This window comes from Ranitomeya imitator, chromosome 4 (assembly GCF_032444005.1).
Source record: "Ranitomeya imitator isolate aRanImi1 chromosome 4, aRanImi1.pri, whole genome shotgun sequence".
Taxonomy (NCBI): Eukaryota; Metazoa; Chordata; class Amphibia; order Anura; family Dendrobatidae; genus Ranitomeya; species Ranitomeya imitator.
In genome coordinates this window covers 666,528,739-666,552,629 of record NC_091285.1, presented here as the reverse complement: position 1 = coordinate 666,552,629, position 23,891 = coordinate 666,528,739, and the positions used below count along the sequence as shown (strand labels likewise).

Below are 23,891 nucleotides of genomic sequence, written 5' to 3'. Positions count from 1 at the left end.
TTTATACAAAAACAAGAACAATTTCATTGAGTGACAGCGAGCAGAGATCAACCGATTCCCTCCAGTCAACAAATCCTTTGTGTTGTTCGCTATGCAGCCGGGCACCGCCAGAGGGCGCTGTGCGCACACCACACTGTTTATTCCTTTCAACGCTAGGAAACGTAGAAAAGTGGAGCAAGATGGCGGACACCAGGCTTCACGTACCAAGATGGCGCACACTCGCAAAGCATTGTGGATTCGTTGGGTGACGTTTCCGGCACATGCGCAGCAGAGAAGCCGGCAGCATGGCCGATAACACAGTAGCGGAGTTGCTGCTGCAGAAGCTGCGGGATGGAGACTGCGGGGGTCTGGACAGCCTGGAGCTGGCGGGGGCTCTGGGAGTGGACCACCAGCAAGTGGTGGGTGCGGTGAAGAGTCTGCAGTCCCTGGGAGAGGTGAGACTTCCCGGATGACGCAATAGTGCCGGGTGTGTGTATATGGGAGACATATGGCTGCTGTGGGACTACAAGACCCAGCATGCAGGGCAGTGAGTGCTGTGAGAACTATCCGGCCTGTGCAGGTTCTACATAGGAAATGTGTCACCATTCACTGACAGCGAGGGGCTCCGGGACGACACTGACAGCGAGGGTCTCCGGGACACCACTGACAGCGAGGGGCTCCGGGACACCACTGACAGCGAGGGGCTCCGGGACACCACTGACAGCGAGGGGCTCCGGGACACCACTGACAGCGAGGGGCTCCGGGACACCACTGACAGCGAGGGTCTCCGGGACATCACTGACAGCGAGGGGCTCCGGGACGACACTGACAGCGAGGGGCTCCGGGACACCACTGACAGCGAGGGGCTCCGGGACACCACTGACAGCGAGGGGCTCCGGGACGACACTGACAGCGAGGGTCTCCGGGACATCACTGACAGCGAGGGGCTCCGGGACATCACTGACAGCGAGGGGCTCCGGGACACCACTGACAGCGAGGGGCTCCGGGACGACACTGACAGCGAGGGTCTCCGGGACATCACTGACAGCGAGGGGCTCCGGGACACCACTGACAGCGAGGGTCTCCGGGACACCACTGACAGCGAGGGGCTCCGGGACACCACTGACAGCGAGGGGCTCCGGGACACCACTGACAGCGAGGGGCTCCGGGACACCACTGACAGCGAGGGGCTCCGGGACACCACTGACAGCGAGGGGCTCCGGGACACCACTGACAGCGAGGGTCTCCGGGACACCACTGACAGCGAGGGTCTCCGGGACACCACTGACAGCGAGGGTCTCCGGGACACCACTGACAGCGAGGGGCTCCGGGACACCACTGACAGCGAGGGTCTCCGGGACACCACTGACAGCGAGGGTCTCCGGGACACCACTGACAGCGAGGGTCTCCGGGACACCACTGACAGCGAGGGTCTCCGGGACACCACTGACAGCGAGGGTCTCCGGGACACCACTGACAGCGAGGGTCTCCGGGACACCACTGACAGCGAGGGTCTCCGGGACACCACTGACAGCGAGGGTCTCCGGGACACCACTGACAGCGAGGGGCTCCGGGACACCACTGACAGCGAGGGGCTCCGGGACACCACTGACAGCGAGGGGCTCCGGGACACCACTGACAGCGAGGGGCTCCGGGACACCACTGACAGCGAGGGGCTCCGGGACACCACTGACAGCGAGGGGCTCCGGGACACCACTGACAGCGAGGGGCTCCGGGACACCACTGACAGCGAGGGGCTCCGGGACACCACTGACAGCGAGGGGCTCCGGGACACCACTGACAGCGAGGGGCTCCGGGACACCACTGACAGCGAGGGGCTCCGGGACACCACTGACAGCGAGGGGCTCCGGGACACCACTGACAGCGAGGGGCTCCGGGACACCACTGACAGCGAGGGGCTCCGGGACACCACTGACAGCGAGGGGCTCCGGGACACCACTGACAGCGAGGGGCTCCGGGACACCACTGACAGCGAGGGGCTCCGGGACACCACTGACAGCGAGGGGCTCCGGGACACCACTGACAGCGAGGGGCTCCGGGACACCACTGACAGCGAGGGGCTCCGGGACACCACTGACAGCGAGGGGCTCCGGGACACCACTGACAGCGAGGGGCTCCGGGACACCACTGACAGCGAGGGGCTCCGGGACACCACTGACAGCGAGGGGCTCCGGGACACCACTGACAGCGAGGGGCTCCGGGACACCACTGACAGCGAGGGGCTCCGGGACACCACTGACAGCGAGGGGCTCCGGGACACCACTGACAGCGAGGGGCTCCGGGACACCACTGACAGCGAGGGGCTCCGGGACACCACTGACAGCGAGGGGCTCCGGGACACCACTGACAGCGAGGGGCTCCGGGACACCACTGACAGCGAGGGGCTCCGGGACACCACTGACAGCGAGGGGCTCCGGGACACCACTGACAGCGAGGGGCTCCGGGACACCACTGACAGCGAGGGGCTCCGGGACACCACTGACAGCGAGGGGCTCCGGGACACCACTGACAGCGAGGGGCTCCGGGACACCACTGACAGCGAGGGGCTCCGGGACACCACTGACAGCGAGGGGCTCCGGGACACCACTGACAGCGAGGGGCTCCGGGACACCACTGACAGCGAGGGGCTCCGGGACACCACTGACAGCGAGGGGCTCCGGGACACCACTGACAGCGAGGGGCTCCGGGACACCACTGACAGCGAGGGGCTCCGGGACACCACTGACAGCGAGGGGCTCCGGGACACCACTGACAGCGAGGGGCTCCGGGACACCACTGACAGCGAGGGGCTCCGGGACACCACTGACAGCGAGGGGCTCCGGGACACCACTGACAGCGAGGGGCTCCGGGACACCACTGACAGCGAGGGGCTCCGGGACACCACTGACAGCGAGGGGCTCCGGGACACCACTGACAGCGAGGGGCTCCGGGACACCACTGACAGCGAGGGGCTCCGGGACACCACTGACAGCGAGGGGCTCCGGGACACCACTGACAGCGAGGGGCTCCGGGACACCACTGACAGCGAGGGGCTCCGGGACACCACTGACAGCGAGGGGCTCCGGGACACCACTGACAGCGAGGGGCTCCGGGACACCACTGACAGCGAGGGGCTCCGGGACACCACTGACAGCGAGGGGCTCCGGGACACCACTGACAGCGAGGGGCTCCGGGACACCACTGACAGCGAGGGGCTCCGGGACACCACTGACAGCGAGGGGCTCCGGGACACCACTGACAGCGAGGGGCTCCGGGACACCACTGACAGCGAGGGGCTCCGGGACACCACTGACAGCGAGGGGCTCCGGGACACCACTGACAGCGAGGGGCTCCGGGACACCACTGACAGCGAGGGGCTCCGGGACACCACTGACAGCGAGGGGCTCCGGGACACCACTGACAGCGAGGGGCTCCGGGACACCACTGACAGCGAGGGGCTCCGGGACACCACTGACAGCGAGGGGCTCCGGGACACCACTGACAGCGAGGGGCTCCGGGACACCACTGACAGCGAGGGGCTCCGGGACACCACTGACAGCGAGGGGCTCCGGGACACCACTGACAGCGAGGGGCTCCGGGACACCACTGACAGCGAGGGGCTCCGGGACACCACTGACAGCGAGGGGCTCCGGGACACCACTGACAGCGAGGGGCTCCGGGACACCACTGACAGCGAGGGGCTCCGGGACACCACTGACAGCGAGGGGCTCCGGGACACCACTGACAGCGAGGGGCTCCGGGACACCACTGACAGCGAGGGGCTCCGGGACACCACTGACAGCGAGGGGCTCCGGGACACCACTGACAGCGAGGGGCTCCGGGACACCACTGACAGCGAGGGGCTCCGGGACACCACTGACAGCGAGGGGCTCCGGGACACCACTGACAGCGAGGGGCTCCGGGACACCACTGACAGCGAGGGGCTCCGGGACACCACTGACAGCGAGGGGCTCCGGGACACCACTGACAGCGAGGGGCTCCGGGACACCACTGACAGCGAGGGGCTCCGGGACACCACTGACAGCGAGGGGCTCCGGGACACCACTGACAGCGAGGGGCTCCGGGACACCACTGACAGCGAGGGGCTCCGGGACACCACTGACAGCGAGGGGCTCCGGGACACCACTGACAGCGAGGGGCTCCGGGACACCACTGACAGCGAGGGGCTCCGGGACACCACTGACAGCGAGGGGCTCCGGGACACCACTGACAGCGAGGGGCTCCGGGACACCACTGACAGCGAGGGGCTCCGGGACACCACTGACAGCGAGGGGCTCCGGGACACCACTGACAGCGAGGGGCTCCGGGACACCACTGACAGCGAGGGGCTCCGGGACACCACTGACAGCGAGGGGCTCCGGGACACCACTGACAGCGAGGGGCTCCGGGACACCACTGACAGCGAGGGGCTCCGGGACACCACTGACAGCGAGGGGCTCCGGGACACCACTGACAGCGAGGGGCTCCGGGACACCACTGACAGCGAGGGGCTCCGGGACACCACTGACAGCGAGGGGCTCCGGGACACCACTGACAGCGAGGGGCTCCGGGACACCACTGACAGCGAGGGGCTCCGGGACACCACTGACAGCGAGGGGCTCCGGGACACCACTGACAGCGAGGGGCTCCGGGACACCACTGACAGCGAGGGGCTCCGGGACACCACTGACAGCGAGGGGCTCCGGGACACCACTGACAGCGAGGGGCTCCGGGACACCACTGACAGCGAGGGGCTCCGGGACACCACTGACAGCGAGGGGCTCCGGGACACCACTGACAGCGAGGGGCTCCGGGACACCACTGACAGCGAGGGGCTCCGGGACACCACTGACAGCGAGGGGCTCCGGGACACCACTGACAGCGAGGGGCTCCGGGACACCACTGACAGCGAGGGGCTCCGGGACACCACTGACAGCGAGGGGCTCCGGGACACCACTGACAGCGAGGGGCTCCGGGACACCACTGACAGCGAGGGGCTCCGGGACACCACTGACAGCGAGGGGCTCCGGGACACCACTGACAGCGAGGGGCTCCGGGACACCACTGACAGCGAGGGGCTCCGGGACACCACTGACAGCGAGGGGCTCCGGGACACCACTGACAGCGAGGGGCTCCGGGACACCACTGACAGCGAGGGGCTCCGGGACACCACTGACAGCGAGGGGCTCCGGGACACCACTGACAGCGAGGGGCTCCGGGACACCACTGACAGCGAGGGGCTCCGGGACACCACTGACAGCGAGGGGCTCCGGGACACCACTGACAGCGAGGGGCTCCGGGACACCACTGACAGCGAGGGGCTCCGGGACACCACTGACAGCGAGGGGCTCCGGGACACCACTGACAGCGAGGGGCTCCGGGACACCACTGACAGCGAGGGGCTCCGGGACACCACTGACAGCGTGGGGCTCCGGGACACCACTGACAGCGTGGGGCTCCGGGACACCACTGACAGCGTAGTCCGCCGTAGTGTATAATGCGCCGCCCCGTAGTCCGCCGTAGTGTATAATGCGCCCCCCCATAGTGTATAATGCGCAGCCCCGTAGTCCGCCGTAGTGTATAATGCGCCGCCCCGTAGTCCGCCGTAGTGTATAATGCGCCCCCCCATAGTGTATAATGCGCAGCCCCGTAGTCCGCCGTAGTGTATACTGCGCCGCCCCGTAGTGCACCATACGCCGCCCCGTAGTGCGCCACACGCCGCCCCGTAGTGCGCCGTAGTGTATAACGCGCCGCCCCGTAGTGCGCCGTAGTGTATAACGCGCCGCTCCGTAGTGCGCCGTAGTGTATAACGCGCCGCTCCGTAGTGCGCCGTAGTGTATAACGGGTCTCTGCACAGTGATACACTTCAGCTGGATGTGGGTCCAAGGAATCACATCCTGTTGAAGTTTCTGCTGGGGTCGGCGGGCTCCTGCCATTGAGTCCCTATTAAGGACAGGGGTGAGGTGTTGGGCAGACTGTGATCTGCGTTCCATCTGATCATCTCATGTCGTCTCTGTCCCTCCAGATTATCGAGGCGCAGCAGAGATCCAGCAAGAAGTGGGAGCTGAGCTCCGAGGGGCAGGAGATCGCTGACAGTGGCAGTCACGAGGTCCGGGTGTTCCAGAGCTTACCCAAAGAGGGTCTTCTTCAGAGCGAGCTAATGGTGAGTGTGCAGCCTCCTTAATATACAGTGCGAGGGAAGCAGTGCTAGCAAAGTCTAAAGTGTCCAGTGGGTGGGTCCAGACTGTCTGGCATAGAGGAAGTCCCTGTGATTCGCACCTGAGCTCCTCCATCCTGTGTGTTCCCTACAGAAACTCCCCATCGCCAAGGTGGGCTTCAGTAAGGCCATGTCCAATCGCTGGGTCCGGCTGGATAAAGGGGCAGAGGGCGGCCCCCGTGTGTTCAGGACGGTGAGTCTCCTCTTTTATCATTTCCTGGAGTTGTGTGTAATGCACATCTATAGCAATGGTTATTAAAGGGGTGGCCCTGCTCCCCTGTGTTCAGGGGTGGTCCTGCTCCCCTCACTGCCTCACCTGGGAGTCAGTAGACGTAATGTTACCTGCTCTGCTCGATGTGGAATAGGATGAACCCTTTAACCCCCTTAAAGGGGTGTCCACTTAGGCAACAACATAGTGACTGCAGACAATCAGGTCATCTCTCCAAGTATGGCATCACATGGCGGCACTACTAATCCACTAATACTGTTCTCTGCCTTTCCAGGTAGATTCGGTAGAGGACACGGTTAAGGAAAATCTGCAGCTCATCCTGCAAGGAAAGTCTGACGGTGTGAACGAGAAGGACAAGAGCGAGCTGAAGAAGAGGAAGCTACTTAACGAAGTGTAAGTGCCCGGAGCGGCGGCCATTACTGTGAGACCGCCCTCTGTAGGTGATGGATGTACCGCTCCGCTCCATCTCTTCCCATTTCAGCTATGGCTTCAGGCTTCTCACCTTTTTGTCCGTCTTCCATGCTTTACACTGCAGCTCAGCTTTTTTCAGTAGCTCATGAGGAAGTTGGTGCTCAGAGAGCAGATTTCTGTCACAGCAACAACTAATTCTGGTTGGAGAACATCAAGAAGATCTTCAACAGCTTGTGAAAGTATTCACACCCTTGACATTTTTGGCGTTTTACCTCACAACCTGAAATTTAACTTTTTTTTTTTTGAGGGTTTGCATCAGTTCATGACGACAACTGTGAACATTTTGGTTTTCTTTTTATTGTGAAGCAAATAACTGAAAACGTCAGTGAGGATAACTATTCACCCCCCCTAAAGTCGGTACTTTGTAGAGCCTCCTTTTGTGGAAATTACAGGTACATGTCGCTGTGGATAAGTCTCTCTCTGAGCTTTCCACATCTTATCACTGGGATTTTTGCCCGTTCCTCAAGACAAAACTGCTCCGGATCCTTCAGGTTAGATGGTTTCCTCTGGTGATCAGGAATCTTCAAGTCTGACCACAGATTCTTCATTGGATTAAGGTCCGGGCTGTGACTCGGCCTCTCCAAAACATTTAAGGTACCGTCACACATAGCGACGCTGCAGCGATACCGACAACGATCCGGATCGCTGCAGCGTCGCTGTTTGGTCGCTGGAGAGCTGTCACACAGACCGCTCTCCAGCGACCAACGATCCCGAGGTCCCCGGTAACCAGGGTAAACCTCGGGTAACTAAGCGCAGGGCCGCGCTTAGTAACCCGATGTTTACCCTGGTTACCATCCTAAAAAGTAAAAAAACAAACGCTACATACTTACCTACCGCTGTCTGTCCTCGGCGCTGTGCTCTGCTTCTCTGGTCTGGCTGTGAGCGCCGGGCAGCCAGAAAGGAGAGCGGTGACGTCACCGCTCTGCTTTCCGGCTGACCGACGCTCACAGCCAGAGCAGGAGGAGAGCAGAGCACAGCGCTGGAGGACAGACGGCTGTAGGTAAGTATGTAGTGTTTGTTTTTTTACTTTTAGGATGGTAACCAGGGTAAACATCGGGTTACTAAGCGCGGCCCTGCGCTTAGTTACCCGATGTTTACCCTGGTTACCAGCAAAGACATCGCTGAATCGGTGTCACACACGCCGATTCAGCGATGTCTACGGGGAGTCCAGCGACGAAATAAAGTTCTGGACTTTCTTCCCCGACCAGCGATCTCCCAGCAGGGGCCTGATCGCTGCTGCCTGTCACACTGGACGATATCGCTAGCGAGGACGCTGCAACGTCACGGATCGCTAGCGATATCGTCTAGTGTGACAGTACCTTTACTCGTTTCCCCTTAAAGAGAACCTGTCAGCAGGGATTAGTGACCTGTCAGAAGCCATATAGATGAATACCTAATCAGAGCACCACATGAAGACCCCCACAGGCCGCCCCGGGGCACGAGCATATCATTAACTCAAAAATGAAAATAAAGATTCAACAACCACAAGACGGATTTCATCACCAGGCATCATTGTAATCAGTATAACAGAACCAGCCTGACACTGTCTGTAGGTTGCTGAGCACAATCCTGCTGACGGGTTCACTTTAAACCACTTGAGTGTTGCTTTAGCAGTATGCTTTGGGTCATTTTCTTGTTGGAAAGTGAACTGACAGATTAAACCAGGTTTTGCTCAAGAATATCCCTGTTTTTCACACCATCCATCTTCCCCCTCAACTCGGACCATTTTTCCTGCCACAGCTGCCACCACCATGTTTTACTGTGTGGATGGTGTTCTTGGGGTGATGAGCTGTGTTGGTTTGGCGCCAGACATAGCGTTTACCTTGGTGGCCAAAATGTTCAATTTTGGTCTCCTCTGACCACAGCACCTTCCTCCATACATTTGATGAGTCTCCCATGTGTTTTTTTTGGCAAACTCAAATCGAATCTTACAATTCTAATATGTAAGTAAAGGCTTTTTTTCTACCCGCTCTTCCATAAAAGCCGCCTTTTATGGAGTGTATGGGTTATTGTGGTCGTATGGACAGATGCTCCAGTCTCTGCTTGGGAACTCTGCAGCTCCTTCAAGGTTACCTTTGGTCTCTGTGCTGCTTCTCCGATTAATGCCCTCCTTGTCCAGGCTGAGAGTTTTGGTGGGCAGCCAACTCTTGGCAGGTTTGTTGGAGTAAGATGTTCTTTCAATTTAATGATAATGGATTTGATGGTGCTCTGGGGGATCATCAGAGATTGGGATATTATTTTATAACCCAACCCTGACTTGTTCTTCTCAACAACTCTGTCCCTGACTAGTTTGGACATCTCCTTGGTCTTCATAGTGGTGTTTGGTTAGTGGTGCCTCTTGTTAATGGTGTTGTTTAGTTAGTGGTACCTCTTGATAATGGTGGTGTTTGGTTAGTGGTGCCTCTTGATAATGGTGGTGTTTGGTTAGTGGTGCCTCTTGATAATGGTGGTGTTTGGTTAGTGGTGCCTCTTGTTAATGGTGGTGTTTGGTTAGTGGTGCCTCTTGATAATGGTGGTGTTTGGTTAGTGGTGCCTCTTGATAATGGTGGTGTTTGGTTAGTGGTGCATCTTATTAATGGTGGTGTTTGGTTATTATATAGCACCACTGATTCCATGGTGCTGTACATGAGAAGGGGTTACATACAAGTTACAGATATCACTTACAGTAAGCAAACTAACAATGACGGACTGATACAGAGGGGCGAGTACCCTGCCCTTGTGGGCTTTCACTCTACAGGATTATGGGGAAGGAGACATTAGGTTGAGGGTTGCAGGAGCTCCGGTGTTGGTGAGGCGGTATCTCCGGTAGTGATGAGGGGGCAGCAGGGTCAGTGCAGGCTGTAGGCTTTCCTGAAGAGGTGGGTTTTCAGGTTCCGTCTGAAGGATCCGAATGTGGTTGATAGTTGGAGGTGTTGGGGCAAAGAATTCCAGAGGATGGGGGATATTCTAGAGAAGTCTTGGAGGCGGTTGGGTGAGGAGCGGAAGTGTGGAGGAGAGAAGGACGTCTTGGGAGGACCGGAGATTACGTGAGGGAAGATATCGGGAGATTAGTTCAGAGATATATGAAGGAGACAGGTTATGTATGGCTTTCTAGGTAAGTATTAGTAATTTGAACTGGATACGCTGAGGGAATGGGAGCCAGTGAAGAGGTTTGCAGAGGGGGGAAGCGGAGGAGTAGCGCAGAGAGAGATGAATTAGTCGGGCAGCAGAGTTAAGGATGGACTGGAGAGGTGCAAGGGTGTTACCAGGGAGACCACAGAAAAGGATGTTGCAGTAGTCAAGGCGGGAGATGATGAGGGCATGCACAAGCATTTTAGTAGATTGACGGTTGAGGAAAGGACGGATTCTGAAGATATTTTTGAGCTGGAGGCGACAGGAGGTGGAGAGAGCTTGGATGTGCGGTTTGAAGGACAGGGCAGAGTCAAAGGTTACTCCGAGGCAGCGGACTTCCGGTACGGGGGAAAGCATGATGTCGTTAATTGCGATATATAGGTCAGGTAAGGAAGATCTATGAGATGGAGGAAAGATGATGAGTTCAGATTTGTTCACGTTGAGTTTGAGGAAACGAGAGGAGGAGGAGGATATGGCTGATAGGCACTCTGGGATTCTGGACAGCAGAGCGGTGACGTCTGGGCCAGAGAGGTAGCTCTGAGTGTCATCTGCATAGAGGTGGTGCTGGAATCCATGAGACTTTGAGTTGTCCCAGGCCAAGTTTATAGATTGAGAAGAGTAGGGGTCCTAGAACAGAGCCTTGGGAGACTCCAACAGAGAGAGGGTGGGATGAGGATGTAGTGTGGGAGTGGGAGACGCTGAATGTGCGGTTGGAAAGGTATGAGGAGATCAAGGATAGGGCGAGGTCTTTGATGCCAAAGGAGGAGAGGATCTGCAGTAGGAGCCAGTAGTCAACTGTGTCGAAAGCAGAGGACAGGTCTAGAAGGAGGAGTATAGAGAATTGTCCATTAGCTTTGGCTGTAAGTAGGTCGTTAGTGATTTTGGTCAAGGCTTTCTCAGCTGAGTGATGGGGCGGAAACCAGATTGTAGATTGTCAAAGAGCAAGTTGGATGAGAGGTGGGAGGAAAGTTCAGAGTGGACGTGCTGCTCCAGGAGTTTGGAAGTGAATGGGAGCAGCGATATTGGGCGATAGCTGGACATAGCAGTTGGATCAGGGGTTGGCTTTTTAAGGATAGGTGTAATTGTGGCATGTTTGAAAGCAGAAGGGAAGGTGCCAGAAGATAGTGATAGGTTGAAGAGGTGGGTTAGGGATGGGATAAGCGTGGTGATGAGGTTGGGGAGGAGGTGGGATGGGATGGGGTCAAGCGCACAGGTGGTGAGGTGCGATTTGGAGAGGAGACAATTAAGCCCCCTTGGCAAAAGAAGTGAATACATATGCACATGCCAAGTTTTATTTATTTTACCCCATAATTTAATGTTTGCCTGTATTTTTCTCCCTTCACTTCATCAACTCAGACTATTTACTGCTGATAACAATATACTAAGAGGCAATGGCACTTCGAGTGAACATGTTAAGCCAAAATTCGGACTTAAATTACTGTTTTGTCGAAAGAGAACCATTAAATGAATAAAACCATTATATTTTATTTAAATTATTTAAAATAATAAAAAACAATCTAAAAATCTGAGTGCCCAGAAGAGGGAACCCCAATCCAGTCCTGTCCAGGAATATATAGTGTGTTAGTCAATATAATTATAATAATCACAAAAAGATGCAGTGGGATGTAGAGGAGAGATCCAGGTCCAGTGATCGTAATTAAGAAATAAATTTAACAACCAAATCGATACAGTAAAGGAATATCAACCTAAAGATCCCACCTATACTCATAGGTATAACCTAGCCACTCTAGTGTGCATAGAGGGATACAATCCCTATCTAGCAAATGTTAACTCGGATACAAAGTGGTAAAATAAAGTAGACTCCCACCATCACTAGTCCCATAGGAAACCTTAATCATAGGGTCATACCGTTAGTATGTAAGATTCCAATGTTAAACGATATCCTAAACATATCTAACCAAAGTGTCATAATAAAACAGGAGCACAAACCTAGATTGGAAAATGGACTACATGTCCGCCCTTACCCCGACGCGCGCTTTTAGCTGATGCATCGCACACAAATCGGATTAGAAAAATATTTACACACAGGTTGTAATGTAACAAAATAATTAAAAAGTCAAAGGGGTGAATATTTTCGCAAGCCACTGTATCCTTTAAACTGATGGGGTCGGCCTATGTTTCCTGCCACTGTTTTGCAGTCAATCAGCGAGTGAAGACGCTGAGTACAGCTCAGTTTACATTATTAAATGCTGTGGAATTAATAGCGCATGAAGAGACTCAAATAATAATACAAATAAATCTATATGTAAAGTGTAAAAAGTGGACAACTATAACCAGACATCTTCTTTTATCCATGAGTAGGTCTGTATTCTGTAGTTTGTACACCAGGGGGCAGTGTTGGACTTTCCACTATTGGCAGTCAATGATTAATCTCTGTGTATGAACTTTCCGCTGAGCCCGTACTTGGATGCTGCTGCTGATCTAAGTAAGCAGTACTGCAGTATAAAGCATGGTGGAGTGACAGAAAATAAGTCTGGAGGAGATGTATACACCTGTCTAAAAGTAAAAACTAACTTCTTTGCGCACTGGACCTTGTTGTGCTTTGGTTACAATCAGGTGTTGTTTTTTTTTATTGATCTCACTATAATTAAGGTGATGACCCGACGATAATTTACTTTTTTTTTTTTTAATCTCTTTCCAGGACTGTTAAAACCTACTGGGTAACAAAGGGTAATGGCTTCAGCACGAGTATTACCAAACAGGAGACGGACCTGACTCCAGAAATGATCGCCAGGTCAGTGCAATGCATCATGGTCCTCCATGGATGGACTCCTGAAGCTGCATCTCCCTCCTCCCCCTCTTACCTTCCTCATGCTTTCCTGGTTTTGCAGCGGTTCTTGGAGAGACAAGAAATTTAAGGCCTACAACTTCAACGCGTTGGGAGTGATGCCCGAATGTGGGCACCTGCACCCGCTGATGAAAGTCCGCACACAGTTTAGACAGATCTTCTTAGAGATGGGGTAAGAGTCCTCCATGCCCCCCTGGAGCGTTCATCACGGTTATTCTGTGAGTTCAGAGACTCCATGCTATTTTTTTTTCTACCAGATTTACAGAGATGCCGACCAATAACTTTATAGAGAGCTCCTTCTGGAACTTCGATGCCTTGTTCCAGCCTCAGCAGCATCCGGCCAGAGATCAACACGACACCTTCTTCCTGCAGGGTCCGTACCAAAGTGTTGTGACCGATAAATGTATATTCATAGTACCTCGGGGGGGTCTCTGAGCGCCGCAGCTCCAGCCTCCTCCCCTGGCAGCCGACGAGTGCCCCTGCAGCATCCGCTCCAGCCTCCTCCCCTGGCAGCCGACGAGTGCTGCTGCAGCATCCGCTCCAGCTTCCTCGCCCGGAAGCCGACGAGCGCCGCATCAGCATCCGCTCCAGCCTCTTTGCCCGGCAGCTGACGAGCGCCGCCGCAAGATCTGCTTGAGTCTTCTCCCCCCGGCAGCCGACAGGAGCGCTGCCGCAGCATCCGCTCCAGCCTCCTCGCCCGGCAGCCGATGAGCGCTGCCGTCGCAGCATCCGCTCCAGCTTCCTCGCCCGGAAGCCGACGAGCACCGCTGCAGCATCCGCTCCAGCCTCTTCGCCCGGCAGCTGACGAGCGCCGCCGCAAAATCTGCTTGAGTCTTCTCCCCCCGGCAGCCGACAGGAGCGCTGCCGCAGCATCCGCTCCAGCCTCCTCGCCCGGCAGCCGATGAGCGCTGCCGTCGCAGCATCCGCTCCAGCTTCCTCGCCCGGAAGCCGACGAGCGCCGCTGCAGCATCCGCTCCAGCCTCCACGCCTGGCAGCTGACGAGCGCCGCCGCAAAATCTGCTTGAGTCTTCTCCCCCCGGCAGCTGACAGGAGCGCTGCCGCAGCATCCGCTCCAGCCGACAAGCGCCGCTGGAGCATCCGCTCCAGCCTCCTCTCCCGGCAGCCGACGAGCACTGCCGAAGCATCTGCTCCAGCCTCATGGCCTCGGCAGTCGACGAACGCAGCAGGTCCTGCCTCAAACGTCCTCCAACCCTGCCCCCTCCCACTCGGTAGCCATCGAGCGCCGCAACTCCGACCCCAGTGGCTGACAAACGCCACAGCCACTCAATCCCATAGACTGCTCCCCATCACTATAGCATTGTTTTTCTAGGAAGTTTGTTTAAAGTTTTGTTTCTTTCAGATCCAGCGATGGCGTCAGAATTTCCCATGGATTATCTAGAACGGGTGAAAAAAGTTCATTCTGAGGGAGGATATGGATCACAAGGGTGAGAGATTGGGGTATTTTCTTCTGTCATTGTGATATAGAGACAGGCTCAATGTCACACAGCTCCTCCCTCTTGGCTGTCACCCTCTGGTGGGAGGAGCAGATTTATTTTATTTTTTTTATGATGTCATGCATATGTAACAAATCAACCATTTGCAGGTATAAATATGATTGGAGCATAAATGAGGCCAAGAAGAATCTCCTGCGGACCCACACCACAGCGGTCAGTGCTCGGATTCTCTACAAACTGGCTCAGCAGGTACGTTCAGGGCTGTGGGTGACTGGTGGTCTGTGGTACGACGCGGCCATCCCTCCCATTGGCACAAGGCAGATTTGTGTCTTGTTTATAATAAATTTTTCTTTCTCTGTTATGTAGAAGGAGTTCACACCAGTGAAATATTTCTCCATTGACAGAGTATTCAGGAATGAAACTCTGGATGCCACCCATCTAGCGGAATTTCACCAGATAGAAGGTGTAGTGGCTGATGTTGGACTCACCCTAGGAGACCTCATGGGTGTCCTGAAGGAATTCTTCACTAAACTTGGTATGCAGAAAACTACGAGCAAAACACATTTGCTTTGGAGTGTCTTATCAGTCCAAAGTGTCCAGTTTTGGGCACCGGTGCTCAGGAAGGACAACAAAATTAATAAAGGGGATGGGAGAACTACAATACCCAGATAGATTAGCGAAATTAGGATTATTTAGTCTAGAAAAAAGACGACTGAGGGGCGATCTAATAACCATGTATAAGTATATAAGGGGACAATACAAATATCTCGCTGAGGATCTGTTTATACCAAGGAAGGTGACGGGCACAAGGGGGCATTCTTTGCGTCTGGAGGAGAGAAGGTTTTTCCACCAACATAGAAGAGGATTCTTTACTGTTAGGGCAGTGAGAATCTGGAATTGCTTGCCTGAGGAGGTGGTGATGGCGAACTCAGTCGAGGGGTTCAAGAGAGGCCTGGATGTCTTCCTGGAGCAGAACAATATTGTATCATACAATTATTAGGTTCTGTAGAAGGACGTAGATCTGGGGATTTATTATGATGAAATATAGGCTGAACTGGATGGACAAATGTCTTTTTTCGGCCTTACTAACTATGTTACTATGTTACTATCACGCTACTATAATACTGCCCCCCCCATGTACAGAAATATAACTACCATAATACTGCTCCTATATACAAGAATATAACTACTATAATACTGCCCCTTACGTACAAGAATATAACTACTATAATACTGCTCCTATGTACAAGAATATAACTACTATAATACTGCCCCTATATACAAGAATATAACTACTATAATACTGCCCCTATATACAAGAATATAACTACTATAATACTGCTCCTATGTACAAGAATATAACTACTATAATACTGCTCCATATGTACAAGAAAATAACTACTATAATACTGCCCCTTTGTACAAGACTATAACTACTATAATACTGCTCCTATGTACAAGAATATAACTACTATAATACTGCTCCGATGTACAAGAATATAACTACTATAATACTGCCCCCTATGTACAAGAATATAACTACTATAATACTGCTCCTATGTACAAGAATATAACTACTATAATACTGCCCCTATGTACAAGAATATAACTACTATAATACTGCCCCTATGTACAAGAATATAACTACTATAATACTGCTCCTATGTACAAGAATATAACTACTATAATACTGCTCCGATGTACAAGAATATAACTACTATAATACTGCCCCCTATGTACAAGAATATAACTACTATAATACTGCTCCGATGTACAAGAATATAACTACTATAATACTGCCCCCTATGTACAAGAATATAACTACTATAATACTGCTCCTATGTACAAGAATATAACTACTATAATACTGCTCCTATGTACAAGAATATAACTACTATAATATTGCTCCCTATGTACAAGAATATAACTACTATAATACTGCCCCTATGTACAAGAATATAACTACTATAATACTGCCCCCTATGTACAAGAATATAACTACTATAATACTGCCCCTATGTACAAGAATATAACTACTATAATACTGCTCCTATGTACAAGAATATAACTACTATAATACTGCCCCTATGTACAAGAATATAACTACTATAATACTGCTCCTATGTACAAGAATATAACTACTGTAATACTGCCACCTATGTGCGAGATGTTTTTTACAGCTCTCGTAATCTGACACATTTGTGGAAATATTTTTGCTTATCAGTGTCAGAGACTAACTGCGGTTTTCTTCCAGGAATCACTAAATTGCGTTTCAAGCCTGCATATAATCCTTACACAGAGCCCAGCATGGAAGTCTTCAGCTATCATGAAGGTCAGATTCCAGTAAATGAAAACATGACGTATATAAACTGTGCTGATGTCAATAATAGATAATACGTTGCTGCCCCCCATTGCTCTCAGCTTCGGTACTTATGCTTCTGCAAGTGACGATGCAAAACCTTGCAGTGCACACATCTGCCGCTGCACAATTTCACAATGCACTTATTTTTTCGATTATTCTTTAGTGAGATGTTCTGCAGCAGCTGAGGTGTGTAATAAGCATTAGATGGCTCTCTTTCGTGTATTACTGCATGTTCCCGGGTGTATATTATATGAGCACATCTGTAACTCATCCCCAGGATTACACCACACGTGCCGCATGCTTTCCAGGCAATATGCTCGCTGCGCTCCTCATCTGTAATTGGAGGATTAGACCCCGTTATATAATCCTAAGCCGCCCACAGGAAATAACATGTGTAAGCGCCGGGATCATTAATTCAACACGGCAGCTTGGACATGAAGTCATTACGGGGCTTTATCCAGATCTGGGTTAGCTGCAGTACACTGGCTGTTTCCATTCACTAAACGCAAGCAGAGTTCTTGAAAATGGCGGAAGTCTCAAAACCGTAATTATGCACCTAATGTTATAGGTTGGGATCTTTAAAGGAACAATATAACTAGAAAACAAATGATCTAGGAGGGAAATAATACCGTATATGGGTTTGAATTGTTGCGGATTTTAGCTACACATTTGCACAGCTAAAATCCACAGCAGATTACAACAGCAAGCTGGATTCGATTTTACAAGTTTCGCCTCTTGGTCCAGACTTTACTTTCAGAGGAAGAACTTATGGGGTATATCAGGTAATTTTTTGTTTTGGATGAGTGACTGACATTTATTCATTGTTATTGCCACCATTATTATTTTTTTAGAGAGACCCTAATGAAAGGAGGATCGTGTCACAGGTCCGCAGATAATCTGTTTACAATGTCTCACGTATATATCGGGATCAGTACGGGATTGTCCGGTTTGCATCTTACTAGAAATATAATTTGTTGCAGGTTTGAAGAAATGGGTGGAAGTTGGGAACTCTGGAGTGTTCCGTCCAGAAATGCTCCTTCCTATGGGTCTACCTGAGGACGTGTCTGTCATCGCCTGGGGTCTGTCGCTGGAGAGGTGAGTAGGGGTCAATAATGGCAGTAATGACGTCAGTAGTGTAATTGCTTGACCTACCGCAGACGGCCGGACGGATTACCCGCGGTCTGATTGCCTCGTCAGTCTTTAGCCGTTCCCTTGTTAATCCCGTTAGTGTAAATGTTTCCCGTCTACCGCCATATGCTTCACCTCCGGATACGTAAACATGGTTTTATCATCACGTGACCCTGTCTTGAGCTCCATCTTGGGTGGGTAATGGCATTTATATATGTGGGCTTTTATGCGGTCGGGCTCAGGGTATACTTGCATCGTTTTGGGTTTCTGCACTGATTCTTGTCAAACCCCTTCATAAATAATACCGTACCTCACAATTTATATAGTCAGTGCTCATTTCTGACCGTGTTGCTATGTCTGGATTAGGAGAAGCTTTACAAATGTCTTTTGTTTTAAAACGTCCTGTAATAATCCCATTTATTATGGCTGGGGCCACAATCCAAAATACTGCAGCATAGAAGACAAGAGGTGCCGTTAAATACCGCCTGTAGCGCTGACGACGGATAATCCATGCTGATCTGCTTACACAATTAATAGAAGACTATGACAGTCTGCAGACTTTAATTCTGCTGTAAAAAAAAAAAAATCTAAAATAATAATCAAATCTTCGTAAAAAAAAAAAAAAAAAATCCCCGTTTTGTGTTTGCAGCGCCTATGCAGAGCTATGTGTCCACTATTATTATGGACTACCCTGGTGTAGTCTTCCCTCTTTCTTCTCACTGTTGTGTTTTGTTTCTTTTTTGGCAAACCTATATTATGGCAGTCAGACTACACTGTTTGTAGTCTGTAACCATGGAGACGCACTGCAAACTGTTTGTAGTCTGTAACCATGGCGACTCATTGATCTGCATTGGAGATATGGATTTTGAACTATGGGAATGCCAATTTGCAGCAATTAAAAATGTTTATATTCCATTGTGTACGTTTATCTACATCTCCACTAAATAAACCTGATTATTTTTTTTTCTCCCTTCCAGGCCGACAATGATAAAATACGGCATTAATAACATCAGAGAACTGGTGGGACATAAGGTTAATCTGCAGATGGTGTACGACAGCCCTATATGCCGCCTGGACTCCTAATTAGAACGCCCCCTGTATTTTGCCTGTATGTGTTTATAGAGTACCTGTAGGTAGCTTTGGACTCCGTGGATCACAGCTACTACTGTGTGTGGGTGGGTGTGTATTGGGGCCTTTTCTTATTTTCCTGGGACTTTGTACAGATGTCCAGAATTTGTTTGTATGGGTAGATTTTGATAAAGCATAATGTTAAAATCCTATATATATTATTTCTCTATTTTCAAGGAAGACTCAAAGAAAAACTGATTCACCGTTTTGCCCAGTGTGTGGTCCTAGGGGGCGGCGCATCACACGGTTTTATCATCCGCCCATTAGTAAACCTGCCCCGCTGTGTATAAGTCTTTATCGGAGTGTTCCTTTTTAAGAGCCGAATCTGAAAATGCTGTATTTTATAAGTCTAACTGGTTATATCGGACCTGAGGGTGCAGGATATTTTATTTATTGACATTTCTTAGAACCTTATCCTTTTACTATTTGTTATTATGGCCGGTGGATCAGGCTTCAGTACGATTACAGAGATGACGACGTGACCTCTGATGTGCGGATTATCAGCTTCTAATGGAAATAAATCACATTTACTGAATTGTTCTGTTTATTGATAATCAATACCTCATTGTGCGATTTATAAAAAGTTCCACATGTCTGGTATAGAAAATAGTCATGTAGCATGGAGGCTGCCCCTTACATCACAGGGTAATGGAATATGCTCCTCCCACTGCAAGGTAGCTCCTCCCTCCTGTTGCGACATGGAGTCTGCCCATCCCACTACAATGTGACTTTTGGGAAGAGAGGAGCTACATGACATGGAGTCTGCTCTTCCCAAAAATGGTTGACAAAGGAGGGAGGAGCTTCATGTGTCTGGCCCTCCCACTACGGGTAAGTCAGGAGGGAGGAGCTTCATGTGTCTGGCCCTCCCACTACGGGTAAGTCAGGAGGGAGGAGCTTCATGTGTCTGGCCCTCCCACTACGGGTAAGTCAGGAGGGAGGAGCTATGACATGGAGTCTGCCCCTCCCACTACAGATTGATAGGAGCTACATGATTTGGTATCTGTACCCCCTAGCACAAGGTGACACGTCAGGAGGTAGGAGCTACATGTACTGGAGTCTATCCCCTCCAACCACAAGGTGACACAGGAGAAAGAAGCTACATGTGTCTGCCCCTCCCATTACAGGGTGACAGTCAGGAGGGAGGAGCCATGTGACGTGGAGTCTGCCCCTCCCACCACAGACTGATGGGGAGGAGCCACATGAACTGGCGTTCAGTATTTTACCTCAGTATTTATAAGCCAAAAACAGGAGTGGGTGAAAAATGCAGAAGTGGTGACGAGTTTCTATTATGCGTTTCCCCTGATTGTTCCTCTCCTGGTTTTGGCTTACAAATACTGAGATAACCTACCGAATGTGTGAACGTGGTCCAAGTGAAAATTACAAGATGCCACTTTCTGCCCAGGGGAAGCATGAGTTCATATCTGTTCTAAAATATATAGATGAGCGTTTCCATGAGAAGACGGTCACCCCCTAAACTTGCGACTGGTACAGGGTGGCCCAGTAAGGATTGGGTGTGACCCCTCGTTCCAGTTACGGCTCATTCATTCAGAGCCAACCGTTGATAGGGGGGAGAAAAAAAAGCATTGATGTTTGGACGGGTGGGCACTGGACTAGAAAATTGGTTTTCTCAGCGCCTTAGGAAAAATCAATATGGCTTCCTCAAGTTTTCTATTGTGATGTCATCCTCTGACAAGGCCTCGTTCACTCACACCGCCACGACTACTGAGAGTCGGGTGTAGACTACGACGTAAGCCCTGGTGCCCTCACCCACCGTGTGCAGGACACCGACGGGTAACTCGGATGTCAGTCATACACTTTGCAGGGAAGCTTTCCTCTGGCCACAGTCTCTGCCGTATGATGGTGGTGGGTAGGAGAGGCTGGTGGGAATCTCGTGGCTTGTGGCGATAGGCACGCACACGGCCGGCTGCTCCGGCAGGCAGTAAATACTCAGTTTATCTGCAGATAGAGGCAGGAGACATTTCCTCATGGGCGGCAGGTCAGGCGCGGGATAAGCCTTGCTGTCGGTCTGCGGTCCCAGGATGCAATCTGTAGGAGAGATGGCATTGTATGAATACATGACATCGCGGCAGAGAAATCCCTACTGGATACTTGGGTGGGACATACTCCTTTTTCAGGAATCTATATATATAATTGTCTAAGGGTTTTTCTGTCTGTCTGTCCTGGAAATCCCGCGTCTCTGATTGGTCGAGGATGCCAGGCCTTGACCAATCAGCGACGGGCACAGCATGGCGACGATGATGTCATAAAGGTTGCCTCGACCAATCAGCGACGGGCACAGTCTGCCGCGAATTCTGGAATCGTCATTGTCCATATACTACGGGGACATGCATATTCTAGAATACCCGATGCGTTAGAATCGGGCCACAATCTAGTATATATATATTCTTTTTTTAAATTGCGTTTCACTTTGTCTAGTCCACATAGTAGAAAATGATAACCCGAGTCCCCCTAATGGGATGTTGGCCACATGACCATGCCGTGTTAATGAACCCATGGCCGCTTTACCTGATCTGTGTGACAACGGATCCCAGCAAATCCCAAGCAATCCTACTGACCGGTAATGGAGACTATTAGGTTTTATCTTCTACCAGAACTGCGGACAGTCTTTGTCGCTCTTTCTACAGCTGGTAGATCATTATATGGCAGTTTTATGGGATGTAAGAAGATGATGAATAAGTATAAGCGATTACTAAAGAAACCCAAAACGGTAGACGACCGGCCGCACCTGCGATGTCGTGTGCCAAGTCTTTGATGAGATGTCCCACGATGGCGTACACGGCAGCTACCACCACCACAGCTGCCATGAGAAGATAGACGACCGCTCGTGGAAGAGGGATGAGCTCCATTTCCAGAGGCTTGTAGTCGGCGTACGAGGGGCTGTCACTGGAGACGGAGTATTGGTATGAAGACTGTGCCTGCGCCCGGCTGGCGGTGAAGTTCAGGGTTGAATCGGGGACGACCTCCATATCCTGTACATAAGACATAATTAGTCTTTGCAGGTCTTTCCCCACCAAATCCTGTATATAATCGTACATTGACCATCCTCCCGATTACACATGTTCCACAGAGCGTTCCCAATATAAAGATGTCCTAGTGTGGGGGGGTTTATCCAAAAGTCCTACTATTTTTCAGGCGGCATACACGCATAAACACAGTGTTACCATCTGAGAGAAACTGACTGATTTTTAATTTTTCTTCCCCTCAGGTGTCATCCCACTGGCATCCATTTTTTTTCCCACCAAAGCAGATAGGTGGTATGAATGTTTTTTTCATCCATTGACTCTTCGGGATGGAACGCTGAAGCCCAAAGTCTGCGTTCCTTCTGATTTACACCGATCCCCATTGACTTCAACCCCTTTCTGCAAAAGGGCATATTCAGACCAGGTCCCCACATGTGGAGGGGGCTCAGGAGCAGTACTTTCTTCCCAAGCGGCAGATACCGGCTATATTATATAGCCAGCATCTGTCTCGTGACAAGCGTGGCTGGAGAAGAGTTCTGGCCGCGACTGTTAACCTGTCAATCTCTGACAGTGGCATCTAAATGGAACGTGTGCCTGTGCCCAAGCGTACCGGCTCCCATTGACCCAACGTGACAGGATGCTGAAGACTTCCAGCCACAGTCAGTTTGGTCTGACGGAAATTTTCACTATACACTGCGATATTTATTGCAGGATATAGTATAAGCAATCAATGTTGAAACCTCCTAAGGGACCTAATAAATAATGTAAAAAAAAAAAAAAAAATTTTAAAAACTTAAAAAAAATAAAAGTTCATATCCACCTCATTTTCCAACGTCAAAAATAATAAAACAAAAATTAAACATATTTAGTAGTTTTTTTTTTTAGTCACTTCACGTCCCTAAAAAAAATGTAACGAAAAGCAATAAAAGCATTGTATTTACATAAAATCAGTATCAATAAATATGTCGGCTCACCATACAAAAAAAAACAAGCCCTCATGGCCCCATCAACACAGTTTTACTGGCCTGTGAAAATAGGGACATTAGAGAAAAAAAATTTTTTTTTCAATATATATTATTATTTTTTCACCGCTTAAATATAAAACAAACGATGCATATTTGGTATTGCCATAATCTGACTGACGTGAACAATCATGTTTCCAGATCATTTTTACCGCACAATGAATGCAGTAAAAATACCCCCCCCCCCCCCCAAAAAAAAAAAACAAACATTGGAATTGCATTTTTCTCCCCATTTCATCACATTTGGAATTCTTTTACTATGTTTCAGTACATTACATGGTAAAATGAATGATGCCATTCAAAACTATAACTCGTCCTGCAGAAATAAAAAAAGAGCCCTCACATGTCTAGGTCGATGAAAAATAAAAAAGTTGTGGCTCTAGAAAGATGGCAAGAAACAAAATAATATAAAAGGAAAAAATGAAAGGTTTGCTGGGTTAATAGCCGAGTGTCATCCTCAAAATCGAATCTGAATAGGACATAGGCCACGTTCACACGCTCGGTATTTGGTCAGTATTTTACCTCAGTATTTGTAAGCCAAAACCGGGAGTGGGTGATAAATACAGAAGTGGTGACGTGTTTCTATTAGACTTTCCCTCTGATTGTTCCTCTACTGGTTTTGGCTTACAAATACTGAGGTAAGATACTGACTGAATACTGAACGTGACCATACTCTGAGTCTCACGGATCTTGCTCTTGGATCTGTGAATACCTCCATTGTACTCTATGGGTCCCAGCGTCGGGACGTGTCACACGGACATGTAAATGAAGCCTAAATCCAAGTATCCATCATCTAATATCTGTTTATCCATCCATCATCTCAAATCTAACATCACCTATTGATCTAATTATTGATTTATCTTCCATTCATCTATCCGATATCTATCTTGTCTATCCGTCCTTCCATCCAACCTTTCCTCTTTCAAGAAACATTTGATAATTAATTGTACAAGTTTCAGAGACTACATGTAGTAATATTTTAGCGATCGGACCAGCCGCA

At 50.9% G+C, this 23,891-nt stretch overlaps 2 protein-coding genes across 2 annotated transcripts in view; one reads left to right on the top strand and one right to left on the bottom strand.

Moving 5' to 3' along the window:
• The first annotated feature begins 244 nt into the window (after nucleotides 1–244).
• FARSA (phenylalanyl-tRNA synthetase subunit alpha) lies at nucleotides 245–19,423 on the top strand. The gene is made up of 13 exons (XM_069767162.1): nucleotides 245–434; nucleotides 6,005–6,142; nucleotides 6,291–6,389; nucleotides 6,700–6,818; nucleotides 12,670–12,762; nucleotides 12,860–12,988; nucleotides 13,074–13,189; nucleotides 14,177–14,261; nucleotides 14,420–14,519; nucleotides 14,637–14,805; nucleotides 16,525–16,602; nucleotides 17,613–17,727; nucleotides 18,738–19,423. Exons 1-13 carry the CDS (start codon nucleotides 261–263, stop codon nucleotides 18,841–18,843), a joined length of 1,521 nt encoding a protein of 506 aa, XP_069623263.1. The 5' UTR covers nucleotides 245–260; the 3' UTR covers nucleotides 18,844–19,423.
• SMIM44 (small integral membrane protein 44) overlaps nucleotides 19,418–23,891 on the bottom strand; it is a 32,372-nt gene continuing 27,898 nt past the window's right edge. Inside the window, exons 3-4 of the mRNA XM_069762485.1 lie at nucleotides 21,635–21,878; nucleotides 19,418–20,934 (exon numbers count right to left, since the gene is read on the bottom strand). Coding sequence (XP_069618586.1) covers nucleotides 20,696–20,934; nucleotides 21,635–21,878 — 483 coding nt within the window. The 3' untranslated portion in view covers nucleotides 19,418–20,695. The remainder of the gene's footprint in view (nucleotides 20,935–21,634; nucleotides 21,879–23,891) is intronic.

Coding starts and splice junctions, on each gene's coding strand:
- FARSA (XM_069767162.1), top strand. CDS start 261: ATGCGCAGCAGAGAAGCCGGCAGCATGGCCGATAACACAGTAGCGGAG. Junction 6,390..6,699: donor GCCCCCGTGTGTTCAGGACG/GTGAGTCTCCTC, acceptor CTGCCTTTCCAG/GTAGATTCGGTAGAGGACAC. Junction 17,728..18,737: donor TGGGGTCTGTCGCTGGAGAG/GTGAGTAGGGGT, acceptor TCTCCCTTCCAG/GCCGACAATGATAAAATACG.